This window comes from Crocuta crocuta, unplaced genomic scaffold, assembly GCF_008692635.1.
Source record: "Crocuta crocuta isolate KB4526 unplaced genomic scaffold, BGI_CrCroc_1.0 scaffold4, whole genome shotgun sequence".
Lineage (NCBI taxonomy): Eukaryota > Metazoa > Chordata > Mammalia > Carnivora > Hyaenidae > Crocuta > Crocuta crocuta.
The window spans coordinates 1,534,900-1,558,235 of record NW_027529996.1 but is presented as its reverse complement, the minus strand read 5'-3'; the positions used below and the strand labels follow the sequence as shown (position 1 = coordinate 1,558,235).

The 23,336-nt window shown below is 38.9% G+C and overlaps 1 protein-coding gene across 1 annotated transcript in view; it reads left to right on the top strand.

Annotated features, from left to right (window-relative positions):
* Positions 1 to 2,035: 2,035 nt before the first annotated feature.
* C7 (complement C7) overlaps positions 2,036 to 23,336 on the top strand; it is a 58,503-nt gene continuing 37,202 nt past the window's right edge. The window contains exons 1-6 of the mRNA XM_077763444.1: positions 2,036 to 2,101; positions 6,193 to 6,248; positions 8,167 to 8,242; positions 12,814 to 12,955; positions 15,084 to 15,231; positions 17,207 to 17,345. Coding sequence (XP_077619570.1) covers positions 2,096 to 2,101; positions 6,193 to 6,248; positions 8,167 to 8,242; positions 12,814 to 12,955; positions 15,084 to 15,231; positions 17,207 to 17,345 — 567 coding nt within the window. The 5' untranslated portion in view covers positions 2,036 to 2,095. The remainder of the gene's footprint in view (positions 2,102 to 6,192; positions 6,249 to 8,166; positions 8,243 to 12,813; positions 12,956 to 15,083; positions 15,232 to 17,206; positions 17,346 to 23,336) is intronic.

Here is a 23,336-nt window from a genome sequence, read left to right as displayed (position 1 = left end):
ATCTGGTAGTCATGCAATTGGAGTTGAATAAAGAAATAAACAAAAGAAACTTTCAGGAATTAGAGGTCATCTTCTCTGTGGCAAAATTTCTTCCACACAAATTATTAATGGTTTTAACAAACATGTGGAAACTGTCTTTGGAAACCCACTGTTAATTTTTAAGGGGAAGGAGAGGGTTGGTCTCTATCTTCAAGCTCTTTGGATAAAGAAAGAAAGAAATCATTAAAACTGGGAAATAGTCACTAATACGATGTTTAGTTATAAAATCACTCAACTCAAAAAATCCTTTCCCACTTAAAACTTATGTCTCTCCTACTCATAAATGCCCTAGTAGCAAGTGTCAGAATATTTGGCCAAACCATGTAAATAAAACCCAGCTCAGCTTTAATAGTGTGGGAAATAAACCCACTGCTCCAATCAAAGGAGGGATGTGGAGACTTGGGGCACAGTGAAGTGAGGCTTTAATCAACGTTCTTGCAAAAGCAAGTGTCTGATGGACAGGTACATTTGGGGCAGTTACAGTGGAAAATTTATCTCCTAGTGTGCGGACGGCGCCCCTGATTCCTCATTGGCTGAGTACTACAGAGGTTACAGCCTTACCGGGACAGTGCTTATGCCCCTGAAAGGCAAGAAGTAGTCTGATTAGAACCACTGTACATTCCTTGAGGTGATGCAGAGACTTCAGTTCTTCAGCGCAAACTCATTGCAAAGTCTGCGAAAATAATCCCATGAAATAGACAGGGGAAGAAGAACCAGGAAGTGAAGGGTCTAAGGTTTTGGGATTCCATTGTGTGTGGGGAGGGGGGGTATGATGGCTTGTACATTTTCCAGTGGGTTGTAAATCTATTGTTAGACAGCACAGCTTTTTAAAAAATTTTTTAAATATTTTTTAATGTTTATTTATTTTTGAGAGAGAGTGAGACAGAGCATGATTGGGATAGGGGCAGAGAGGGAGACACAGAATCTGAAGCAGGCTTCAGGCTCCCGGCTGTCAGCACAGAGCCTGATACAGGGCTCGAACTCATGGACCACAAGATCATGACCTGAGCTGAAGTCAGATGCTTAACCAACTGAGCCACCCTACTGCCCCAAGACAGCAAAGCTCTTATTTGGTACTTCTGAAAATGAATGATCTCCCTGACTTCTCACAAATAGAAAATCTGAAATCTTGCAAAAAAAAAAAAAATACAGCATTCATGAAATCTCTGAAAGTGATGTTGGGAACTGTTAGAATGAATGCAAAGCTGTGGGGTACGAGGATCTGGCAGAGTCAGGCAAGACAATAACTGAAGAAGGGAAAATGGACAGATGATGACCATGATAGGAACTTTCCAACTGTGATCTGCAAGTCAATGGAATAGGGAAAGAACTTGGGAAAATGACTGAGGCTTTTAAATATGTTTGCAAAATATGATGTTGTTTTTAACCATCTGTGAAAGTCAAGCGTGAGGGAATGGATATAATATTGTGTTAGGCCATATATATGTATATATATTTGTTGTTGCTGTTTTGTTTTGCTTTCCTTTCTTTTTGTTGGAGGAGGTGTGGAAATTCTACTCCAGAATGTTCCATTTACCTTCTGAATGACAGAACCGCATTTAAATCCTTTCATCTCAAAGTTTGGTGTACAACACACTTTAAGAGAATCATGAAAACATCCATTTCGTTTGGAAGATTGAAACAGGAAGGAGGCTTATCCTTTGCCTTACACGGGGTCTCCTTTGGTTAAAAATCACTTAAACATTGAATTGAGAACATTTGCTGCCTTTCTTGATTTACAGATGTTTTCTTAGAACTACATTTCCAAACAGTTCCAACCAGCTGTAGCTGAGGCCTGTGTAAATTGATAAGAAGCATCTGGCTTTGAGACACCGACTAAGTACAGGGGCAGGCTCTTTGTGTCCCCAGAGAATCTGGTTGGGGCAGGAATGAAGTCTCAGAACCACTTGCTCTGTTTATGAGTGAGTGCCAAGTTAATCCCCAGCAGGGAGAGGCAGGGAAGGAACAGGCTACTGGGCTTGTTTGCTGTTGAAAATTCACCAGGCACTCAGCAGAAATTTTCTTCCTTTCTTCTACCCTGAATGTTTCCCCAAACATGAAGGTAAGATAATAATTTCATTACTTTTGTAAACGAAGCAACCTCAAAACCAATCTCTGAAATGGCTTAAATAAGGAGAGGACATGGGGAAATAGGAAAGAAAAAGATATAGGGATAACTTTAAAAAAATCCTTATTTAAATATATTTAACAATCCAGCCAAAGTGAATTCCTTTTTCTTGTTTTACAGTAAATTTGGTGGTTTGGAGGTCAGAGAATGAGAATGGAAACTATGATTATCAAAGTCCTGAGAAATCCATTAAGGAATACAATAGTGCCATTGTTACTTCATAGGAAAAAATACCCTCTCATGTATTTTGTTTGTTTGTTTGATTTGCAGCCATGCCATAAGTCCCCATGATATGACTTATCTAAGAGCTTTATAGAAAAGTGGTTTTGGAAACTTAGAACTTAAGAATTTGGAATCCTGGACGAAAGGGTCAGGAATGTGAGAGTGGAAGATACAGAGAGATGGAATGCAATGAAAGGCTTACCAAATGTACATGTTGGCCCAGTGCAATGTAGCCAAATGGTAGAAACATTACTATTCAACTAAAGACAGGACCAAAGACAGCAACTTCAACTTCAACTTATTTATTTTTTAAATGTTTTATTTATTTTTGAGAGTGAGTGAGTGCACGCATGTGTGAGCAGGGGAGGGACAGAGAGAGAGAGGGACAGAGGACCTAAGCAGGCTCTGCCCTGTTAGCATGGGTCTTGCACTCAACAACCATGAGACCATGACCGAGCCAAAATTGGTGGCTCAACCCACTGAGCCACCCAGGTGCCCCAATTTTAATATCATTAATTTTTTTTTTCATGTCTATTTATTTTTGAGAGAGACAGAGCATGAGCAGGGGAGGGGCACCTGAATTCGAAGCAGGCTCCAGGCTCTGAGCTGTCAGCACAGAGCCCACCACAGGACACAAACCCATGAACAGTGAGATCATGACTTGAGCCAAAGTCAGACGCTCAAGCAACTGAGCCTTCCAGGTGCCCAAAGTATCATTTATTATTAATTTGTGATTGTTCTGTCTTGTCCATTTGTTAAGATACTCTTTCTGAAGGTGGGAGATGATAACTGACTCGTTTTCAGGGACCTAGCTAGCAAATTTCAATAAATTCTTTTGGTTAATAGATTCAGCTTGTATAACTCATGAACAGAACTGCCTTGTAATTAGGCAGATCTTCAGAAGTTACAATAAGGAGTATGTATATGGGAAAGGTGTTGTTGGTAAAGGCACTCCTGAAATAAAATGTATATATTCCCTAAAACTTGGTTGAAATTCTTTTAAAAGACATGTAATAATGGAATGTTAAGAATGAAGTTTTTCGTGATGCCTGCTTTGGCTGAGAGTCAAAGGCCAAGAAGAATAAGTGCTCAGCCTCCCCACATTTTAAAGTGAGATATTGGACAGTCAAAGCAGTTTTACAAAAAGTATAGCATCTGGTGACCCTTTGGTTATCCTCCTCCTCAAGAGTATGCAAGATCGTGCCCCTTAGAGTATGGGGGGTGTAGGGAATGATACTCTAGTCATGTCTGGAAAGATCTAAAGGTGTAGGCTGGTTCCCTAGCCTGCCTTTAGCAGAGTCAATCAACACAGCATTGTTGATTACATTCTGGACATCCAGAGTCTGACAGGATAAGGATGTGTGCAGGTATCGCATGGGCCCAATGTGAACCCGTAGAAAGGATCCCCACTTGGGTTGTTATGGATTCTGCCTGGGAAACTAGCTGCAGGATGAAGCACCCCCAACAGGTAGCATCCATATGGAAAAGGACTCCCAGGAGGCAAGCACTGGGGAGAGTCAAGGGTGATAAAGAGATGAATCATTTTTGCCAAGAGCATAGTGGTTGTAGATCGCCAATGGGGGCCATCCAAAGAATCACAGAAACACAGTGGGAGATAAAGACCTGGCGTTCAGACATCCACCACACCCTGGGTGGCCGTTACGGACTCCAGCTGGGTTAGTCACACAGGACCCTCTTTGGCTCTTGTTCTTCTCATTCCTGCTGCTGTGACTTTGAAGAAGACAGAGGCAGTTTGGGGAGGTGGGGAAGAAAAGCAGAAAAACAAGGAGGAGGAATTTGGAATCAGACACCACCCACCCCCATTATGAGCATCCAGAACCCGGAAGTAGTAGAGACATTTAAAATTGGATATTGAATTGAAATTTGACTGTTAGATTGTTTCAGAATCTTTGTTTTCCAAAAAATGTGACTATTTATTAGTGCCTACAAATGACTAAATAAAGCTATGGAGATAGGCTTTCCCAGGGGCAGGAAAAAAAACGTTGACAGCATGGAGTAAAGATGCATTGTTGGGGCGCCTGGGTGGCTTAGTCAGTTAAGCGTCCGACTTTCACTTAGGTCATGATCTTGCGTTTCGTGGGTTCGAGCCCCCCGTGCTGACTGCCAGCACAGAGCCTGGAGCCTATTTCAGAGTCTGTGTCTCCCTCTCTCTGACCCTCCCCTGCTCATGCTGTCTCTCTCTCTCTCCTAGAAATAAAAATAAAAATTAAAAAAAAAATGGATTGTTGAAAAAGGGAAAAACCAACTCAAACCCTTGTAGTTTTGTTGTTGTTGTTGTTGTTTGTTTTTTAAATGTTTATTTATTTTTGAGAGAGAAAGAGAGATAGAATGTGAGCAGGGGAAGGGCAGAGACAGAGAGGCAGACAGACTCGGAAGCAGGCTCCAGGGTCTGAGCTGTCAGCAGAGAGCCCGACTTGAACTCACAAACTGTGAGATCATGACCTGAGCTGAAGTCAGATGCTTAGCTGACTGAGCCACCCAGGTGCCCCATGTTTTGTTTTGTTTTTAATCCTTGTAATTTTTAATTAAAAACAAAACCTGTGAAAGGTGTTGCTTTATGTTATGTGCTTTACCTGCTCACTGAAAAATCAGACAAATATTCATACCTTCCCCCACTCATTTCCAGGATGCCCACAGCTGTTTTGTTATGCTAATCAGAATAATAAGCTAAAAGCTTTGTAGACCAATAAAAGGCAGAAGGAGGCAGCTGGGACTTCACAATTGAAAGAAAAAAATATCTAATAAGATGGCAGGTGATATAGGAAGGCAGGTAGAAGGATCTGAAAAGTTGTTGGGAAGCCACTTCACAACCTTGAAAGACAAAGTTTGAGGAGGTCAGGGAGAAGAGAAAGAATATTGGTCTATTAAAATATGGAGTCCGATGGTTTTAAGGACTTTTACACTTGGGTTATATACTGAAAACATTTCATATTCTCAGAGAGTCTCCAGTAAAGATTTGAATGATATTCCCGGACACCTTCAGTTGTCAAAGTAGGGAAATACATAAAAGTAAAAAAAAAAGATAATAGAAATTACCTGTAATCTCATTACCAGAAATGAACTATTATCCTTTATTATATTTCTTTCTAGATTTGCTTTTCAAACAAATCCAGACTGTTTGACTTTTCAAACAAAATGTAATCTCACTTTACACACAGTTCTGTGACCTTCCAGATCTTCAATATTCAGGCTGGTGCTATCATGGAAAGATGATTGCAACAGACCTCATAGGTGTTTTAAAGACTGGAGGAGCCGCCCACAGAACGAAGGGGCCGGGTGAGGACCACGGGTCCTCTGGCTAGGGATGTGCTCAACTTTTGGTTGACTCTTCATTTATGAAACTTAGTTCCCTTCGAACTCCTCACTCTTGACTGGTCTTTCTTCCAGGCTTCCTCCTCTTTGGGTGTCCTCATGTGTGTTGAAGTTAGAGTGAAGGAGGGTAGAGAAAGGAATGAAAAGATGATGGGTCCCTAAAGAAATGCTCTAATGAACTAACTCTTCTATTTGCTTGGCCACGACATTCCCCAGCCCCTAGCTGCCTTTACAGAAATGAATAGTGTAGGAGGTGAGCTCAACTCCTACAGAGTTGTATTAAATACAACAGAGTTGTATTAAACTTTTATTTAAAATGGAAACTTAAAGGACAAGCAGAGTCATGGAGCCTTCTCCATGCTTCTTTCCTTCTCTATATTCTCAACTCACAAATCTTGACTTGGACAAATGTATTCACTTTCAACTCATTAAAGTAATACAAACTAAACTAATGCTTTATTTTCCTCCAGGCAATAAGTTTCTTCATCTTGGTGGGATTTACAGGAGAGTTTCAAATTTTTTCAAGGTGAGAATGTTTTGGATTGTGTTGGAAATCATTAAAAATTCTTATTTTTTTATTTTTAAAAAGTTTTTATCAGATGGCCTGGTTTTAACATTGCACCTGAACATCTTTTTCCCTTCAACATTTATCTTCTGCATTTTGAGAAAAGACAATGATAGCAAAAGCTTGTTTTATTCTTATTTTACTTTATTTTATTTCTCATAAGGAAGAAACTTGAAGACTAAAAATACCTCCAAGTTTTCTTGTTGTCCTGTTCCATGATTGTACCTGCAATTCAGAGAATTGCACCAATCTTAGAATTGACACATCTTGAGTAGAATGTGATCTTTAAATATAGTCATTGCAAGACATTCTTTGGATTTTAAAGGTTCAGAGTTTTTTTTTTTCCTTTTAATTGAAATACAGTTGATACACAATGTTATGTTAATTTCAGGTGTACAACATAGTAATTTGACAAGCCTATCCATTATGCTGTGTTCCCTATAAAGGTAACTTCCGTCTGTTTGAGAGTTTTGTAAGAAAATAGGCGTGTTGACTCTTGAGACCTGGAAAAAAGCTACCATCATGGCCTTGTTTTGGTTTCACTGTCAGTTTGATGGGACAGGGCCACGTCAGTTTACTTTATCAAACTATCAGAATATGTGTCAGGGGCTGTGCTAGTGACTGGGGATGCAAAGGGGGCCAAGACAGCACTGAGAGTCCACTGGGTGATACAGATCTTGAAAAGGTTGATGTCACTACAGATGTGCTCTCCCAGAGGCCTACACAGGGAACTGTGGGAGTGCAGATGAGATGAGGCCAAGCTTGCGTCCCTTCCTAAGCCTCAGTGTTTGGGGAAGGTCTCTGCCTGTCCTTGGGGCACAACATAGAAAAATAGCAAGTTCAGATTGTTTAAGGGTCAAAAGCAGTGAGGCATTTGGATCATCCGTGCCATGTCAAGACTACAGGTTAGCAAGTTTGACTCAAAAAAATAAATAAAAAGCATGGGAAACACATGCACTTCAGAGCAGACTTCTTACTTTCAGGATCAACTCACAGACTTATAATTCACAAATCACCTTGACTCAAGGTGTCTGCAAGGCTAGGAATGTACTTGAAATCCAGAAATCAGGATTCTGATGTCCTTTACCCCTTGCAAAATATGCTTGAAGCTAGACTTCCTTAATCTCTAACAATGAAGTCATGATATCCTCTCTACAAAGCTAGACTTAAGCATCACGTAACACACCCTCCATTCTTCAGGTATTGCGGTGGAGTCGCATTGTTTAAGATCAAATGGACACTGGGTATCTTCTTGAGGAGTAACCTACATGCACAAGGGGGTATTTAAAAATCAATTTCTGTCCATTTAATCTTTGCCAGTTTTTAGTTTCTCACTTCTGATAGGGTCTTTTTAGAGCTTTTTGTCTTCCAGTTAAGAGTTTCTTTTATAACTCTTCAGTTCATTGTTCAGAATCCTTTCAAAGACCATAATGCCTTCCTCCCACTTACCCTCCCAACTGTGAACACTCCCTTATCTGTATGTCCATCACACATTATATTGTATACATTTTTGTTATGCAATTGATCAAATTAGGTATGTTGTATCATGGACATGTTCGTATTATTATATTATGATTATTTATTTACATATGTGTCTTTGCTTTCTCTTCTATCAATGGTCAGTGATCTACCTGTTATTGTGTCTACAATGACAGTATCTAAATCTACAACTAAATAGTGTCTGGTATATTATAGATGCTTAATAAATGTTAATCTTGAAAAAAGTTGGTCCCTTCCACATATATTTTTATATGTCTTGGGATACTTTTGCTGTCTCTTAAAAAATTGTAAAGCAATTTGTTTTTTTACTATATTTGACTATTCTTTGTGCCGTCCCCTCCCTCCATTATCTTTCTATTGATTTATCATAATTTGGCAGTGCCTTATCTCCGGTCAATTGCCAGTGGGATTCCTATGCCCCATGGTCAGAATGCAGTGGTTGTACCAAGACTCAGGTAAGACCATACAAAACTTTGTATTTATTGTTTCAAATGCAGAAACAGCTTACATATGGACAAAATGACATTAGCTTTTGAATGTTACTTTTTATGTTGAAAATATAAGTAGTAATTTTAAAGAGAGAAAAGTAATGACTGTAATGATTAATAATGTAATGAAGTAATTTCTGCATTCCTATTTTTCTTGAAGGACTTTTCTGAATCTTACTTTAGAGCCTAGAAATATACACAGTTACAGCCATTCACTAATTCTTTAATTAGAGAACTCTTTAATTAAAGAAATAGAATAGCATGAAATGAAGATAATAGGTAATTCAAAAAATCTGTTTCATATTTACTGGTTCAACTTTTCCTCTTATTTGAAACAAACACTAATGAGTGGAAAAATGACTACTTTGTTTTACCTAACAAACAGTGATGACCATGAAAAATGAAACATTTGTGCCTTTTTAAAAAATATTTTATATTTAAGTAATCTCTACCCCCAAGATGAGGCTTGAACCACAGCCCCAAGATTAAGAGTCACCTGTTCTACCGACTGACCCAGGCAGGTGTCCCTGCATTTTTAAACTTTTTAAACTTTAATTTCTGATTAATATAAATAAAATACTGGACTTGGTCTGAAGCTAACAGAGTACTTCTAAAAGTTTTTTTCCCCTTATTGTAAGTTATTCACTGGAGGAAACAGGAAGGTCTAAATAAAGAAAACACTACTTATAGTTTTACCACTTAAAAGAAACCAAGGGTGCCTGGGTGGCTCAGTTGGTTAAGTTTCTGACTCCTGAACTCAGATTAGGTTATGATCTCAGGGTCCTGAGTTCAAGCTTTGCATTGGGCTCTACATTGGGNAAGTGTCCGGCTTCGGCTCAGGTCATGATCTCATAGTTTGTGAGTTTGAGCCCATGTCTGTGCTGATAGTTTGGAGCCTGCAGACTCTTTTATATTCTGTGTTTCTCTCTCTCTCTGCTCCTCTCCTGGTCATACTCTGTCTCTGTCTCTGTATCTCTCTTTCTATCAAAAATGAATAAACATTAAGAAAAAAATTTTTTAAAGAAACCAATATACTATCATTTTGATATTTATTCTTTCAATTTATCTTCTCTTTCTGTTTATAATTTTTAAAAATAGAGTTGTTTGTTAAAGCTTTATATTCTACTATTTAAAAATTTTTGTTTATTTATTTATTAAAATTTTTAGAGAGAGAGAGTACAAACTGGGGAGACAGGCAGAGGGAGAGAGAGAATCTTAAACAAGCTCCATGCTCAGTACAGAGCCCAATGTGGGGCTCGATCCCATGAGCCTGGGATCATGACCTGACCGAAATCAAGAGTCAGATGCTCAATTGACTGAGTCACGTAGACACCCCTTTATTTGTTTATTAAAAAAATCATTTTTAAGGTAAACTCCATGCGACATGTGGGGCTCAAACTCATGACCCTGAGATCAAGAGTCATATGCTCTACCGACTGAGCCAGCCAGGTGCCCTTATAGTCTACTATTTTAACATTATACTCTCACCATGCATTTTAACAGCTGTATTATTTTCCATTATATGAATATACCCGTCTTATATATATCCACTTTCTTATTGTTTTAGATTTAGGTTATCAACATTTTTGTTACAAATGAAACTTCAGTGAACATTCTTGTACATAGAAATCTGTCCTCTTTTCTGATAATTTTCTTAGGGAAAATTCCACAAATATAACATTTGTGTTAAAGGTTGTAAATATTTGAATGGATAAATATGTTTTTATTGAGATATACTTAACACATAACATTTATATTGGTTTCAGGTATACAACATGATTCTATATTTGCAAAATCTATTAAAGGTGGTTCAGCTTGAATAAAAATTTGCATTTAAAAATCACTTTTTAATGATTAAAATAACAGAAGTGTATTCAGGAGATAATTTCTGTTTCATTTTTAAATTTTTTTATTATTTTTAAAAAATTTTTAAAATGTTTATTTTTGAGAGAGAGAAAGAGACAGAGCATAAGCAGGGGAGGAGCAGAGAGAGACACACACACACACCTAGAAGCCAAAGCAGGCTCTGGACTCCAAGCTGTCAGCGCAAGGCTAGATGCAGAGCTAGAACCCACAAACCATGAGATCATGACCTGAGCTGAAGTCAGATGCTTAACTGAGTCACCAGGTGTCCCGATAATTTCTATTTTAAAATATCATCGTAATCATCATTTTCGTCAAGCATCTAGTACCTACATGTATGGTATTTATAATACAATTTACTCGAATATGGAATTTGGCTTTGGGCAAATCAATGGCTACTCTGATTACAGACAGGCAAATGGGCCCATGAATAAAAGGCAAAAATCAAACACCAACCACAGAAAACATTTTTATAATTTAAAAACAAGTTAAGAAAGAACACTAAATAGAAAGGGATGGGAGGTATTTTTCATATTAGTAATTTTTTCTTTGCGTGCAAGTCATCATGCAATGATTACATCACTAGATGGTAACGACAACATTTTCATCCAGAGAGAGACAAGTGAAAATGAAAACAGGGTCATAAGATCAGAAGCTGTCAGGTGAGAATAGGGCTGCTCACAGCGGGTGGCCGTCGAGGTCATCCTTGTATGTGGAGAGAGGGAAGCATTACTTAGATGAACAACACAATCTGTGCTTTGGAACTTCAGAAAAGTTTAGAAATCTCAGAAATTTAATAAGACACATTAGGAGAGGCGTCTTCATCCATCACATACAGAAACTAGAAACTCATCGAGGAACTGTACTGAGTTCCATTCCCCGCTCATATTCCTCCATGGCTCCCCTGCTCAGATGCGATGGAGGGCGCCAGTGCCAGGCCCAGGCTGACATCCAACTGCTCAGAGATCAGATCGCATTACTGTGACCCTTTGTCCCAATGAATCCCCACTTCTAACTCAATATAGGATGGATGAAGAGATTCAACATTGGTTTGTGATGAGGATAAGAAGCAGAAATGTCTCACATTTATCCCAGAAAGGCTGACCTATGGCCTGCATAGTTCCGGTAAGGAGCAAATAGGTGCTGGTTGCTGCATCTTTAGAGTCTCATGACTGTACATCTCACTTGTTAATATCAGGCTGAATGATGAGCACCGAAGAAATCTTGGGAAAGTAGTTTTAAGAGTAGAAATTTGAAGAAGACATTAATGGTCTCATACTCCCTGCATGTCCCCTCTCCTTCAAGCACTAAACATATAACCACCAGCTTCACACAGCAAAAGTGCAGCACTTTCTCCCCACAGGTCTGGTCGCTGTGCTGTAATAAAAGCACCTTTTTGCACCAAAAATGTTTCAAGAATTACTTCTTGACCATTCGCTTTTGGCTCCACATCAGTTTGTGGATCCAGTCTTCCCTGTTGGTCTTTGCTCAAGGTTTAAATTCTCTGGAATATCAGATCGTTTTTGTTTTTGTTTTTGAGTTGTTTTTAATGGGGAAAAGGTGAGCACAGGAAGAGGCTTAAGTGATGCATCTTTGCTGTTGGGGAGGAAAAAGATTTTGTGGATCTTTCTTTTTAAGTATTAGATATATGTGCTCACATTGATAAAATGAGCTTTAGGATGAATTAGTTGTTTCTCAGGTGGCTTGATGATTTCCTCAATTTTCCCATACTTTTTCTTCCAGAGATTTGCCTTTGACATATTTCCCACTTCAGAGACCAGTGATTTTATTATCTGGTAAAATTCCATTGCAGAGGTAGCTTCACCTTTGGACTGCAGAGGTTTCTGGGCTGTAAATTTGATTTCCATATCAGCCTCCCTCTCTCCAGATTGTTTTGCCCTGCCTTCCCAAAGAAGGCTTAACATTCAGCTCAAATCAATTGCCACCACTTTTCTCAAGTATTTTTTCCCTTTTTTTTTTTAAAAGAGTTTATTATTACTATTATTACTATTTTTATTTTTATTTTTTGAGAGAGAGAGATAAGGAGAGTGAGTACACCAGCACTGGGGTGAATGCAACCAGGGAGGGGCAGAGACAGAAAGAGAATCTCAAGCAGGCTCCACGCCCAGTGCAGAACCTCACGTGGACTCAGTCTCACGACCCTGAGATCATGACCTGAGCCCAAATCAAGAGTTGGCCACTGAACCACTGATCCACCCAGGCACCCATCTGAAGGTTTTACTAATTTTACTTCTTAACCGTGGTTCCCAGTATCCTTCCCACCCACTAACAAAATCCATTCCTCCTTTCTAGTTAGCTCTTGGCACACAGCTTGAGAAAAACATTAAACATTCTATATTGTAACCTATTTGTTTATATGTCTACTCTTTCAAGTTGCTTTTTTAAAGATCTACTGTTTTTATTATTTTTTTATACTCAACCTTGAGAATAAATACATAGCTGGGAGCAGTTCATAAATAATAATCCAAGTGTCACTTGTCACCCACTCCCAGACAAGTGGGTCTGTGGGTTTATTGATTTGGGAGGTTTTACATCTGTGGACCACCAGAATAATTTCCTTAACACTGTGTCTTCAATTGTATTAATTTCTCTCAGATTTGTTTCTCAGATAAAGGAAAGGAGATGTCAGAAAGCACTACCTGTTCTGTGTTTAGACTCGCAGGCGGTCAGTTGCTGTTTACGGGCAGTATGGCGGCCATCCTTGTGTTGGAAATGCATTTGAAACACAATCGTGTGAACCTACCCGAGGATGCCCAACAGAAGAGGGATGTGGAGAGCGTTTCAGGTGTTTTTCAGGTATTTTTTCATAGGCTTGGCATGCAAGGTGTAATTTCAAATGCTATTTGGTTAACTTGCTCAGTATATATTTGTTGAATTTTACTGAATTTATATGGGCCTTACAATTAATTGCAGGCCAATATCAGTAGGCTTTTTATTGGCATATTAATTACACACTCAGCTATCATTATTTTGAATGCAAGAGGAGGCATCTGGTAAGGATTTTCCTTGCTTCTTTGAAAAGGAATGTGGCTATTGACAGACCCAAACAGTTCTTGACATTGCATTATTGGCAAAGTTGTAGAGTGAGTCTGGTACACTGAGATTGGGCAAAAACAAAGTTACTGCCCAAATTATTATTATGTTTACAAGAAAAGCAACTCTAACTAATCAAGGAGTAATACAGATCACTCCTATGCACAGGGTGATTGAAACACAACGTCAAGTTTTGGCATTGCGTATTATTTGACCTATTGTTTATGTGTTATTTATGCAGTCAGATTCATTCAACAATGTTTAGCAAATATTTATTATTCTTATTATGTTCCAGATACCATGGTAAGGATTGTGAATATACAAATGAAACGCTTAGACTCTTCTTTCAAAAATATTAAAGTTTATGCACAGGATAGTACATATTTAATCCCTGTATTAGAAGCACTCCTCAACCAGATCTGTCAAACTCCTATTTTACTTTCAAAACCCAGATCAGGTGACTCCTCTTTTCAGAAGCATTCCTTAACTTCCCAACCGATAGAGATAATTAACGAATCACTTCTCTGTTCCCTACATACATTATACTATCTGAAATCTGGAATATTTGCTGGTCTGGTTATCTCTCTTGGAAGACGGTGAACTCCTTGAGGATATGGATTATATTGCTTTAATTAAAAAAATTTTTTTAATGTTTATTTTTGAGAGAGAGAGAGCGAGCGAGCAGGGGAGGGAAACACAGAATCTGAAGCAGGTTCAGGCTCCGAGCTGTCAGCGCAGAGCCTGACGCAGGGCTGGAACTCATGAACTGTGAGATCATGGCCTGAGCAGAAGACGGACGCATAACTGACTGAGCCACCCAGTCCCCCCTATTGCTTTAATTTTTGCATCTGAAGTACACTGTATGTAGTAGTCTCTCTACCACACTAGATCGGATGGAATGAGAGCATAGTGGGGTGCATGCTATACCATTAGGAGAGGGGTGTGCAATGCATACTATGAGGTCACAGAGGATGGACATGCATTATAGCCTGTGAAGGAGGGATGGTTTCTGAAAGGAGATAATGTTTAATTTGGTTCTTGAAGGACAGGTTGGTGACGGGTAGAGAAACCCTGCTAGGCTGAGAGAACTGTAGGTGCAAGGCCAGCGGAGATGGCAGAAGCCTGGCCTTTTATTCATGCAGGTGTGACTATGGCCTTGGAAGCTGGTAGGAGAATGGCTGGAGATGATACTGGGGAGGTAGGCAAGGGTTAGATCATCTGGTACCCTCCAGTGCTTCCTTGGTACCTGGGATGCATGTCTATCATAGCAATTACATTGCTGAATTATAATGATCTATGTCTTTATAGCCCTTTCTGTTAGACTGTAAAGTATATGAAAGGCCAGAATACATTTTTATTTATATTTGTATCCTAACACCTGGAAGAGTGTCTTGCACAGAGTAGATGCTAAAGAAATGATGATTTTAACCTATTGACCCAATTTCTATGCTCTCAAAAGCTTACACATCAAATCACCAAAAGAAGCAGGGCTTTGATATTTTGGTCAGTGATGGCAAAAAAATAAACTGAAAGCTGAAGGGCAGGACGTCAATGTATCTTCCCAGTGGTTGGCACTGTTTGATTCTGGAAGACTCAGAGAAACTGCTTGATTATGGGTGAGAGCCTGGAATTTGAATTCAACTTCTATTTTCAATTTTGTGTCCAGCTGAGGTCAGAATCAATTTTGTGTATTGTAGTATGAGGACCAAAATAATCACCAGTCCTTTCCTGGACATCTTGAGGATTGATCTCAAATTCAGATTAGAATATTAGCACAGTTTTTGGGGTCAAGGGCAAAACTGTTTTGATCTCAGGTAGTTTTTCTCTTCTCCTCTCTTTTATTTATTTGTTTGTTTATTTATTTATTGGTGGGGGCTTATCTTGTGTACAGGCCAGTGCATCAGCAAATCTTTGGTTTGCAATGGGGATTCTGACTGTGAAGAAGATAGTGCTGATGAAGACAGATGCGAGGACTCAGAAAGCAGACCTTCCTGCGACCTTCATAAACCTCCTCCCAACATAGAACTTACTGGAAATGGGTAAGGTGCTGGACAGCTTCCAGTGCACACTGGTGGGTAGTCGCTTTTCATTTTGGTTTGTTTTGTTTTATGGTTGAATAAGTCTAATAACAAATCACCTAATAGCTAAGCCTTTGGCTCAGAGCTCTTTGCCACAACCTGAAACATTTTTTTCATTCACACCTGTATACTTGAAAATATATGTGGCAAATGCAGAGTGTCCAACTGTCCCTGGACTGTCCTGCCTTTAGGTCTTCTATCCAGGGACACCCCTCAGACCTGGGAAAACCTGGATAGTTGGTCACCCTATGGGAGAGAGGTAGAAATAGAGACGCAGAGAGAGAATTGATTCAATGACAGTGATGTGAGGCTACTCAAGAGAATGAAGAGACAATAGAGTAAGAGCAGAGAAAGAAGAGAAAGTAGTTTATTGGAATACTGAGGCTTGAAAAGTAGTAATCTGAACTAGCTGGAAACTTTCATTTTCAAGTGAAGTGGGACAATCCCATGTTTTTCTTTCCAAAAAGAATTCTGAGGAACTTTTAAGGGTCAGATCCAAGTTGACGATTTCAAAGCTTTAAAACAGTCTATTTTAGAGTAGCTAGAAGTGGTTTTTCTATCATATTTTAAAATTCATTGACAGAAAAATGGTAAAATTACTCTAAAGAGTAAACCATTCCGTATGCTAAGAGGCAATTTAGTTGAAATTTGTTGTAGAAAGTTCTTTCTCCTCAAGAGTCATCTTAATTGTATTGGCTTTATCTATAGATTCAACTCAAAACCAGCTGTTGCCATAGATATGAAAGGGCTGTGTTTTCCAAACATGTTCTTTGGCTGACGGGGTGTTGGATTTCTCCAGCTATTAGTTTTAACTATTATACCACTCAGGGGAGGTGTGCATTAGGACACTGTTCTCTTTATTTGAGCTCTCTCAAAGAGATGCTTAACTATAATATATTACAAGAATTTCTGGAATTCTTTTCTCAGAAACCGCTATTTCCAGTTTTTAACCATCTTTNTTGTTTTGTTTTATGGTTGAATAAGTCTAATAACAAATCACCTAATAGCTAAGCCTTTGGCTCAGAGCTCTTTGCCACAACCTGAAACATTTTTTTCATTCACACCTGTATACTTGAAAATATATGTGGCAAATGCAGAGTGTCCAACTGTCCCTGGACTGTCCTGCCTTTAGGTCTTCTATCCAGGGACACCCCTCAGACCTGGGAAAACCTGGATAGTTGGTCACCCTATGGGAGAGAGGTAGAAATAGAGATGCAGAGAGAGAATTGATTCAATGACAGTGATGTGAGGCTACTCAAGAGAATGAAGAGACAATAGAGTAAGAGCAGAGAAAGAAGAGAAAGTAGTTTATTGGAATACTGAGGCTTGAAAAGTAGTAATCTGAACTAGCTGGAAACTTTCATTTTCAAGTGAAGTGGGACAATCCCATGTTTTTCTTTCCAAAAAGAATTCTGAGGAACTTTTAAGGGTCAGATCCAAGTTGACGATTTCAAAGCTTTAAAACAGTCTATTTTAGAGTGATAGCTAGAAGTGTTTTTTCTATCATATTTTAAAATTCATTGACAGAAAAATGGTAAAATTACTCTAAAGAGTAAACCATTCCGTATGCTAAGAGGCAATTTAGTTGAAATTTGTTGTAGAAAGTTCTTTCTCCTCAAGAGTCATCTTAATTGTATTGGCTTTATCTATAGATTCAACTCAAAACCAGCTGTTGCCATAGATATGAAAGGGCTGTGTTTTCCAAACATGTTCTTTGGCTGACGGGGTGTTGGATTTCTCCAGCTATTAGTTTTAACTATTATACCACTCAGGGGAGGTGTGCATTAGGACACTGTTCTCTTTATTTGAGCTCTCTCAAAGAGATGCTTAACTATAATATATTACAAGAATTTCTGGAATTCTTTTCTCAGAAACCGCTATTTCCAGTTTTTAACCATCTTTTCTTCCTTCCTTCCTTCATTTTTTTAAAAAACAGTTACAACGAACTCACTGGCCGGTTTAGGAACAGAGTCATTAACACTAAAAGTTTTGGTGGTCAATGCAGAAAGGTGTTTAGTGGGGATGGAAGAGATTTCTATAGACTGAGTGGAAATATTCTCTCCTATACATTCCAGGTACTTAATTTCATTGATTTAATTTGATTTTAATCTGTGAATTATTACCAGAGATCATTATTTATATGCTATTGATTTTTTTGTATTTGTTGAGATTTATTTGTGACCTAGTATTTGATCAATTCTTATAAATGATTTACATGGGCTTAAAAAGAATATATATCTTTTAACTCTGGGGTATGGGGAAATGATACTTTAATTTCTCTCATTTAAGCTGAAATATTCTTTTGCCTCATTTTCAAGTCCATGGACCATATGGCCCCAAATATGGTCGGTCTGTCCCTGTACGATGTCAAAACTCACACCATGATAATCTCTTTGCCACTGTCATGGTGTCAGCTCACCTAAAAATGATTTTATTTTTAAATTGTAAAATATTGCATATATACAAAACAGTGTAAGTAACATAAACATACAGTTTGAAGAAAGCTAATGAAATGAATACTCATACATACCAACCACGTATTTTAAGAAATAGAATGTTGCCAGTGACCTAAAGGCTCCCATCTACCCCCTCTGGTCACATCCTCCCCACACTGATTCTGTAGGCAACCACTGTCTTCTGTTTTGTATTAACCACTTCTTTGTTTTTATGTATATGTTTATCTCATATGTCTGTGTCCCTACATAAAAAATTTGTGACTTAGTTTTGTTTCTTTTTTGCCATTTATATGGCAAAATTTTGAAATTTATTCATGCTAATCTAAATGACATTTTTATTGCTGGTTCTAATTTTTTCTTATGAAATTGCCTTGCACATTCTTGTGCGTGAGTTCCATGCAGATGAACTAGAGTTTCTCTAGGGCATACACCTAGTACTCAAATTGCTGCCTTGCAGGTTATGTGTAGGTTACACTTTGCTCAGTAAAATGGATGTATTGTCCATTAATACCCAATCTGCAGTGTGGAAGTGTGGCCTGTGCTCCATCTCCTTGCAAACATCTGTATTGCTAGACCTTAAAATTTTCCTTAGGGTTTCAGGGTCTTCTTTCCAGGCTTCTGCTTCTTGCAAGAAGGAGAGAGAGAGAGAGAGAGAGAGAGAAGAAGAGAGAGAGAATCTTAAGCCATGCTGAGCATGGAGCCCAACACATGACCCTGGGATCATGACCTGAGCCAAAATCAAGAGTTGGACTTTCAATTGACTGAGCTCCTCAGGCGCCCAAAACATCTGTCTTTCTAGAATCTCAACAGATCAGGATTTCTGGTCTCATCTCACTTCGGCCTCTTGTACTCTTCTACCAAGACCTTCTCTCTCATTCCTTTCTTCCCTTCTTCCCAGAATTCCAAAAATTTCCACTTTAGTGCTTCTTATCTATTAGTCCCGAATTTGTAAACTAAAACAATAAGGATGTTCAGATAGAAAGGCTTTTTGTTTACCAAAATTAACCCCCTTCAGAATGCAATTTTGATTATAAACAGCAAACAACAGCATCATCTGACTTACAATAGAATAAGTTCTATTTAAGAGTTATTGTATCATAAATCAAAACCACACTGAGATACCACCTCACGCCAGTCAGAGTGGCTAAAATGAGCAAATCAGAGAACTCTAGATGCTGGCGAGGATATGGAGAAATGGGCATCCTCCTACACTGTTGGTGGGAATGTAAACTGGTACAGCCCCTCTGGAAAACAGTGTGGAGATTCCTCAGGAAACTAACAATAGAACTCCCCTATGACCCAGCAATAGCACTGCTAGGAATTTACCCAAGGGATACAGAAATGCTGAGGCATAGGAGCACATGTACCCCAATGTTCATAGCAGCACTCTCCACAATAGCTAAAACATGGAAAGAGCCTAAGTGTCCATCCACAGATGAATGGATCAAGAAGATGTGGTTTATCTATACCATGGAATACTCCATGGCAATGAGAAACAATGAAATCTGGCCATGTGTAGCAACATGGATGGACCTTGAGGGTGTTATGCTGAGCGAAATAAGTCAGGCAGAGAAGGACAAATATCATATGTTTGCACGTATAGGAGGATTAGGAGGAACTTGACGGAGGAACAAGGGGGAGAAGAAGGGCGGAAATGGTGGGGGAAAGGGAGAGAGGCAAACCATGAGAGACTCTTGAATGCTGACAAAAACTGAGGACTGATGGATGTGGGGGGGAGGGGGGATGGGCATGGAGGAGGACACTTGTGGGGATGAGCACTGAGTGTTATGTGGAAACTAATTTGACAATAAACTATTTGTAAAAAAAAAAAGAAGAACACAGATTATAGAAAAAAAAAGTTATTGTATCATGAAAATGGAAACTGAAACCTATCTGAAAAATAAAGATGGCTGCCAATTTTTGATTACCTACTGTGGCATCTGTACTGTTTTAGGCAATTTGTATAGGTTTAATCCTCATAACATCTTTGGAAGGTAAGTAATAGTTTACTGTTGTATATATGTAGAAATTGAGGCTCAGAGGACTCCAGCTGACTTGCTCTAAATCATGAAAGTAATAAGTAGTACAGCTTGGATCCAGTCTGTCAGACCTCACAGCCCTTTGTTCTTCTAGTATGTTTTACTCTTCCAGTATCTTGTATTTAATTGCTTTTTCAACTCTAAATTCTACACGGGGAATAATAAGTATTGTAATTTAACCATTGGCCAGAAGTGAGAATGCGACATAGGCATATGTAGAAAAATTTTTTTTCTCCTATTCCTAGGAGGATGGGTTGATAATTCTGTCATAATTATAAGAGGAATAATTGCTCATATATTTCTGGGTCAAGTTTAGAAAGTTACAGAGTAGAGAAAATAATGAGACAATTTCTGACATACAGTTGGAGGGTAGATGTGCTGGAAGTCTGCCGCTTCTGAAGAAGGAAAATAATTTAATAACAGCATAATCCTGACATTCATTTCCGTCAGCATGGCTTGGTTTTTGGATTGACATCTGAAATGCCTTTCCAGTCACTGAATTTGAAGGTGTTTGTCAGAGATAGAGGGAAATTATAACCTGTTATTGAGTGAAGAGTAGAGATGTTTTGAGGATCCAGCCTGAGGGAAGTGAGATGGAAGCAATAGGCGGTGAGTCAGTCCCAGAAGTGCTAACCCTGTGTGGATCTGGAGGTGGTAAATGCCCTCCATGGCTCAGATAGACCTGAGGCCATGGGTGTTCAGCCACCTCTGAGTGGAAGATGACTTTTGACTTGTTGGAACATAAACATTAGTAAGTAAACACAAAACAGAATCTCTCCTATAATCTCTGTTTCAGTTTTGAACATTGTAGTTTATCCAGGGCAAACCTGGTTTCTAGTCGACTAAGCCACTTTCTTTGATTTTTTCCCTCTGTTTACTCCTATTTTTCATACCACAAAGAAGCCTTTGACATAGAAGCACATTCCTGCTCCATGGTCGCGTTGGGAAGGTGCCCCTCTGATAGTTGCCTGGGAGCTGCTGAAAGACTGTTGTGTTCATTGTCAACTTGGAATGAGTCACAGATGGGAGTAAAGATGAGGGTGGAGGAAATGAATTACTTATACATTCCTCCTGTATTTAGTTTTGAATGCACTTCATTATATTTTTGGAAAATATATTTTGGAAAATTTGATATGTGCCTATCAAATAAGAATAACAAAATTAGATTCTAAAGGCACTTTTATTTTTTATTTTTTGTTTTTTATTTATTTCTAGGAGAGAGACAGTGTGAGCAGGGGAGGGTCAGAGAGAGAGGGAGTCACAGACTGAAACAGGCTCCAGGCTCTGAGCTGGCAGTCAGCACAGAGCCCGACACGGGGCTCGAACCCACAAACCGCGAGATCATGACCTAAGCGAAAGTTGGACGCTTAACCCACTAAGCCACCCAGGCGCCCCTCTAAAGGCACTTTTAACTTATGCTTAATTATCTGATCCTCTGTTGGTATGCGTCTAGCTATCTGAGATTTCTTTTTTTTTAATTTTTAAGTTTATTTGTTTATTATTTATTTTGAGAGAGATATAGAGATAGAGATGGGGAAGGAGGGACAGAGAGAAAGGGAGAGAGAGAATCCCAAGCAGGCTCCCTGCTGTCAGCATAGAGTCCAATGTGGGTCTCCATCCCACGAACTGCGAGACCATGGTCTGAGCTGAAACCAAGAGTTGGATGCTTAACCGACTGAGCTACCCAGGCATCCCTAGATATCTGAGATTTCTAAATCTACCTTTTTAACCAGGAATAATTTTCATGATGATCAAAATAGCTCACATACACTTAGAGCCCTTTATATACTGTGCACTGTTTCAAAAGTGCTTAAAATGGATCTTCTTTTCTTTATAATAACCTAAAAAGTGGGTACTGTCATCTCTATTTTACAGTTGAGGAAACTGAGACAAACACTGCTGAATGATTTACCCACAGTCATAGAGGTAATAGATAACAAACATGGAATCTGAACCCAAGAATGTCTCCAGAGCCCTTGTAACATACTATACTTAAGTGGGCTTAGAATATATATGAGTTTGATAGGAATGAGCCAGTAGAGAGAGAAAAATGGAAGCTATGGGAGAGGGGATAAACAATGCACTTAATAAGTCCTTAGAAGAGGTGGGAGAAGGGACAGAGAAGCTAGCTTTATTATTTTTGTTTGTTTGTTTCTTTTTGGAGGATAACCCAGTTTTTTCTTTTTTCTTTTATTGTCAAGTTGGCTCACATACAGTGTACACAATGTGTTCTTCGTTTCAGGGGTAGCTTCCCATGACTTATCGCTTACGTATAATTCCCAGTGCTCATCCCAACAAATGCCCTCCCCCCATTGCCCATCACCCATTTCATCCTCTCCTCCACCCCTCCCCATCAAGCCTCAGTTTGTTCCTAAGTTGCACATATGAGTGAAAACATATGATGCATGTCTTTCTCCGACTCACTAATTTCACTTAGCATAATACCCTCTAGTTCCATCCACATTGTTGCAAATGGCAGGATTTCATTCTTTCTCATTGCCAAGTAGTATTCCATTGTGTATATAAACTACATCTTCTTTATCCACTCGTCAGTTGATGGACATTTGGGCTCTTTCCATAATTTGGCTATTGTTGAAAGTGCTGCTATAAACATTGGGGTACATGTGCCCCTATGAATTGGCACTCCTGTATCCTTTGGATAATTTCCTAGTAGTGCTACTGCAGGGTCATAGGGGAGTTCTATTTTTAATTTTTTGAGGAACCTCCATACTGTTTTCCAGAGTGGCTGCACCAGTTTGCATTCCCACCAACAGTGCAAGAGGGCTCACCTTTCTCCACATCCTTGACAGCATCTGTAGTTTCCTGAGCTGTTAATTTTAGCCAGTCTGACAGGTGTGAGGAGATATCTCATTGTGGTTTTGATATGTATTTCCCTGATGATGAGTGATGTTGAGCACCTTTTCATGTGTCTGTTGACCATCTGGATGTCTTCGGCAAAGTGTCTATTTATGTCTTTTGCCCGTTTCTTCACTGGGTTATTGTTTTTTGAGTGTGTAGCTTGAGAAGTTCTTTATAGATTTTGGATACTAACCCTTTATCTGATATGTCATTTGCAAATATCTTCTCCCATTCTGTTGGTTGCCTTTTGTTTTTGTTGATTGTTTCCATTACAATGCAGAAGGTTTTTATCTTGATGAGGTCCAAATAGTTCATTTATGCTTTTATTTCCCTTGCCTTTGGAAATGTGTTGAGCAAGAAATTGCTGCAGCTGAGGTCAAAGAGATTGTTGCCTGTTTTCTTCTCTAGGGTTTTGATGGTTTCCTGTCTCACATTTAGGTCTTTCATCCATTTTGAGTTTATTTTTGTGTATGATGTAAGGCAGTGGTCCAGTTTCATTTTTCTGCATGTTGCTGTCCAGTTCTCCCAGCACCATTTGCTAAAGAGGCTGTCTTTTTTCCACTGGATACTCTTTCCTGCTCTGTCAAAGATTAGTTGGCCATACATTTGTGGGTCCAATTCTGGGTTCTCTGTTCTGTTTCATTGTTCTATGTATCTGTTTTTGTGCTGATATTGTACTGTCTTGATGATTACAGCTTCGTAGTAGAGGCTA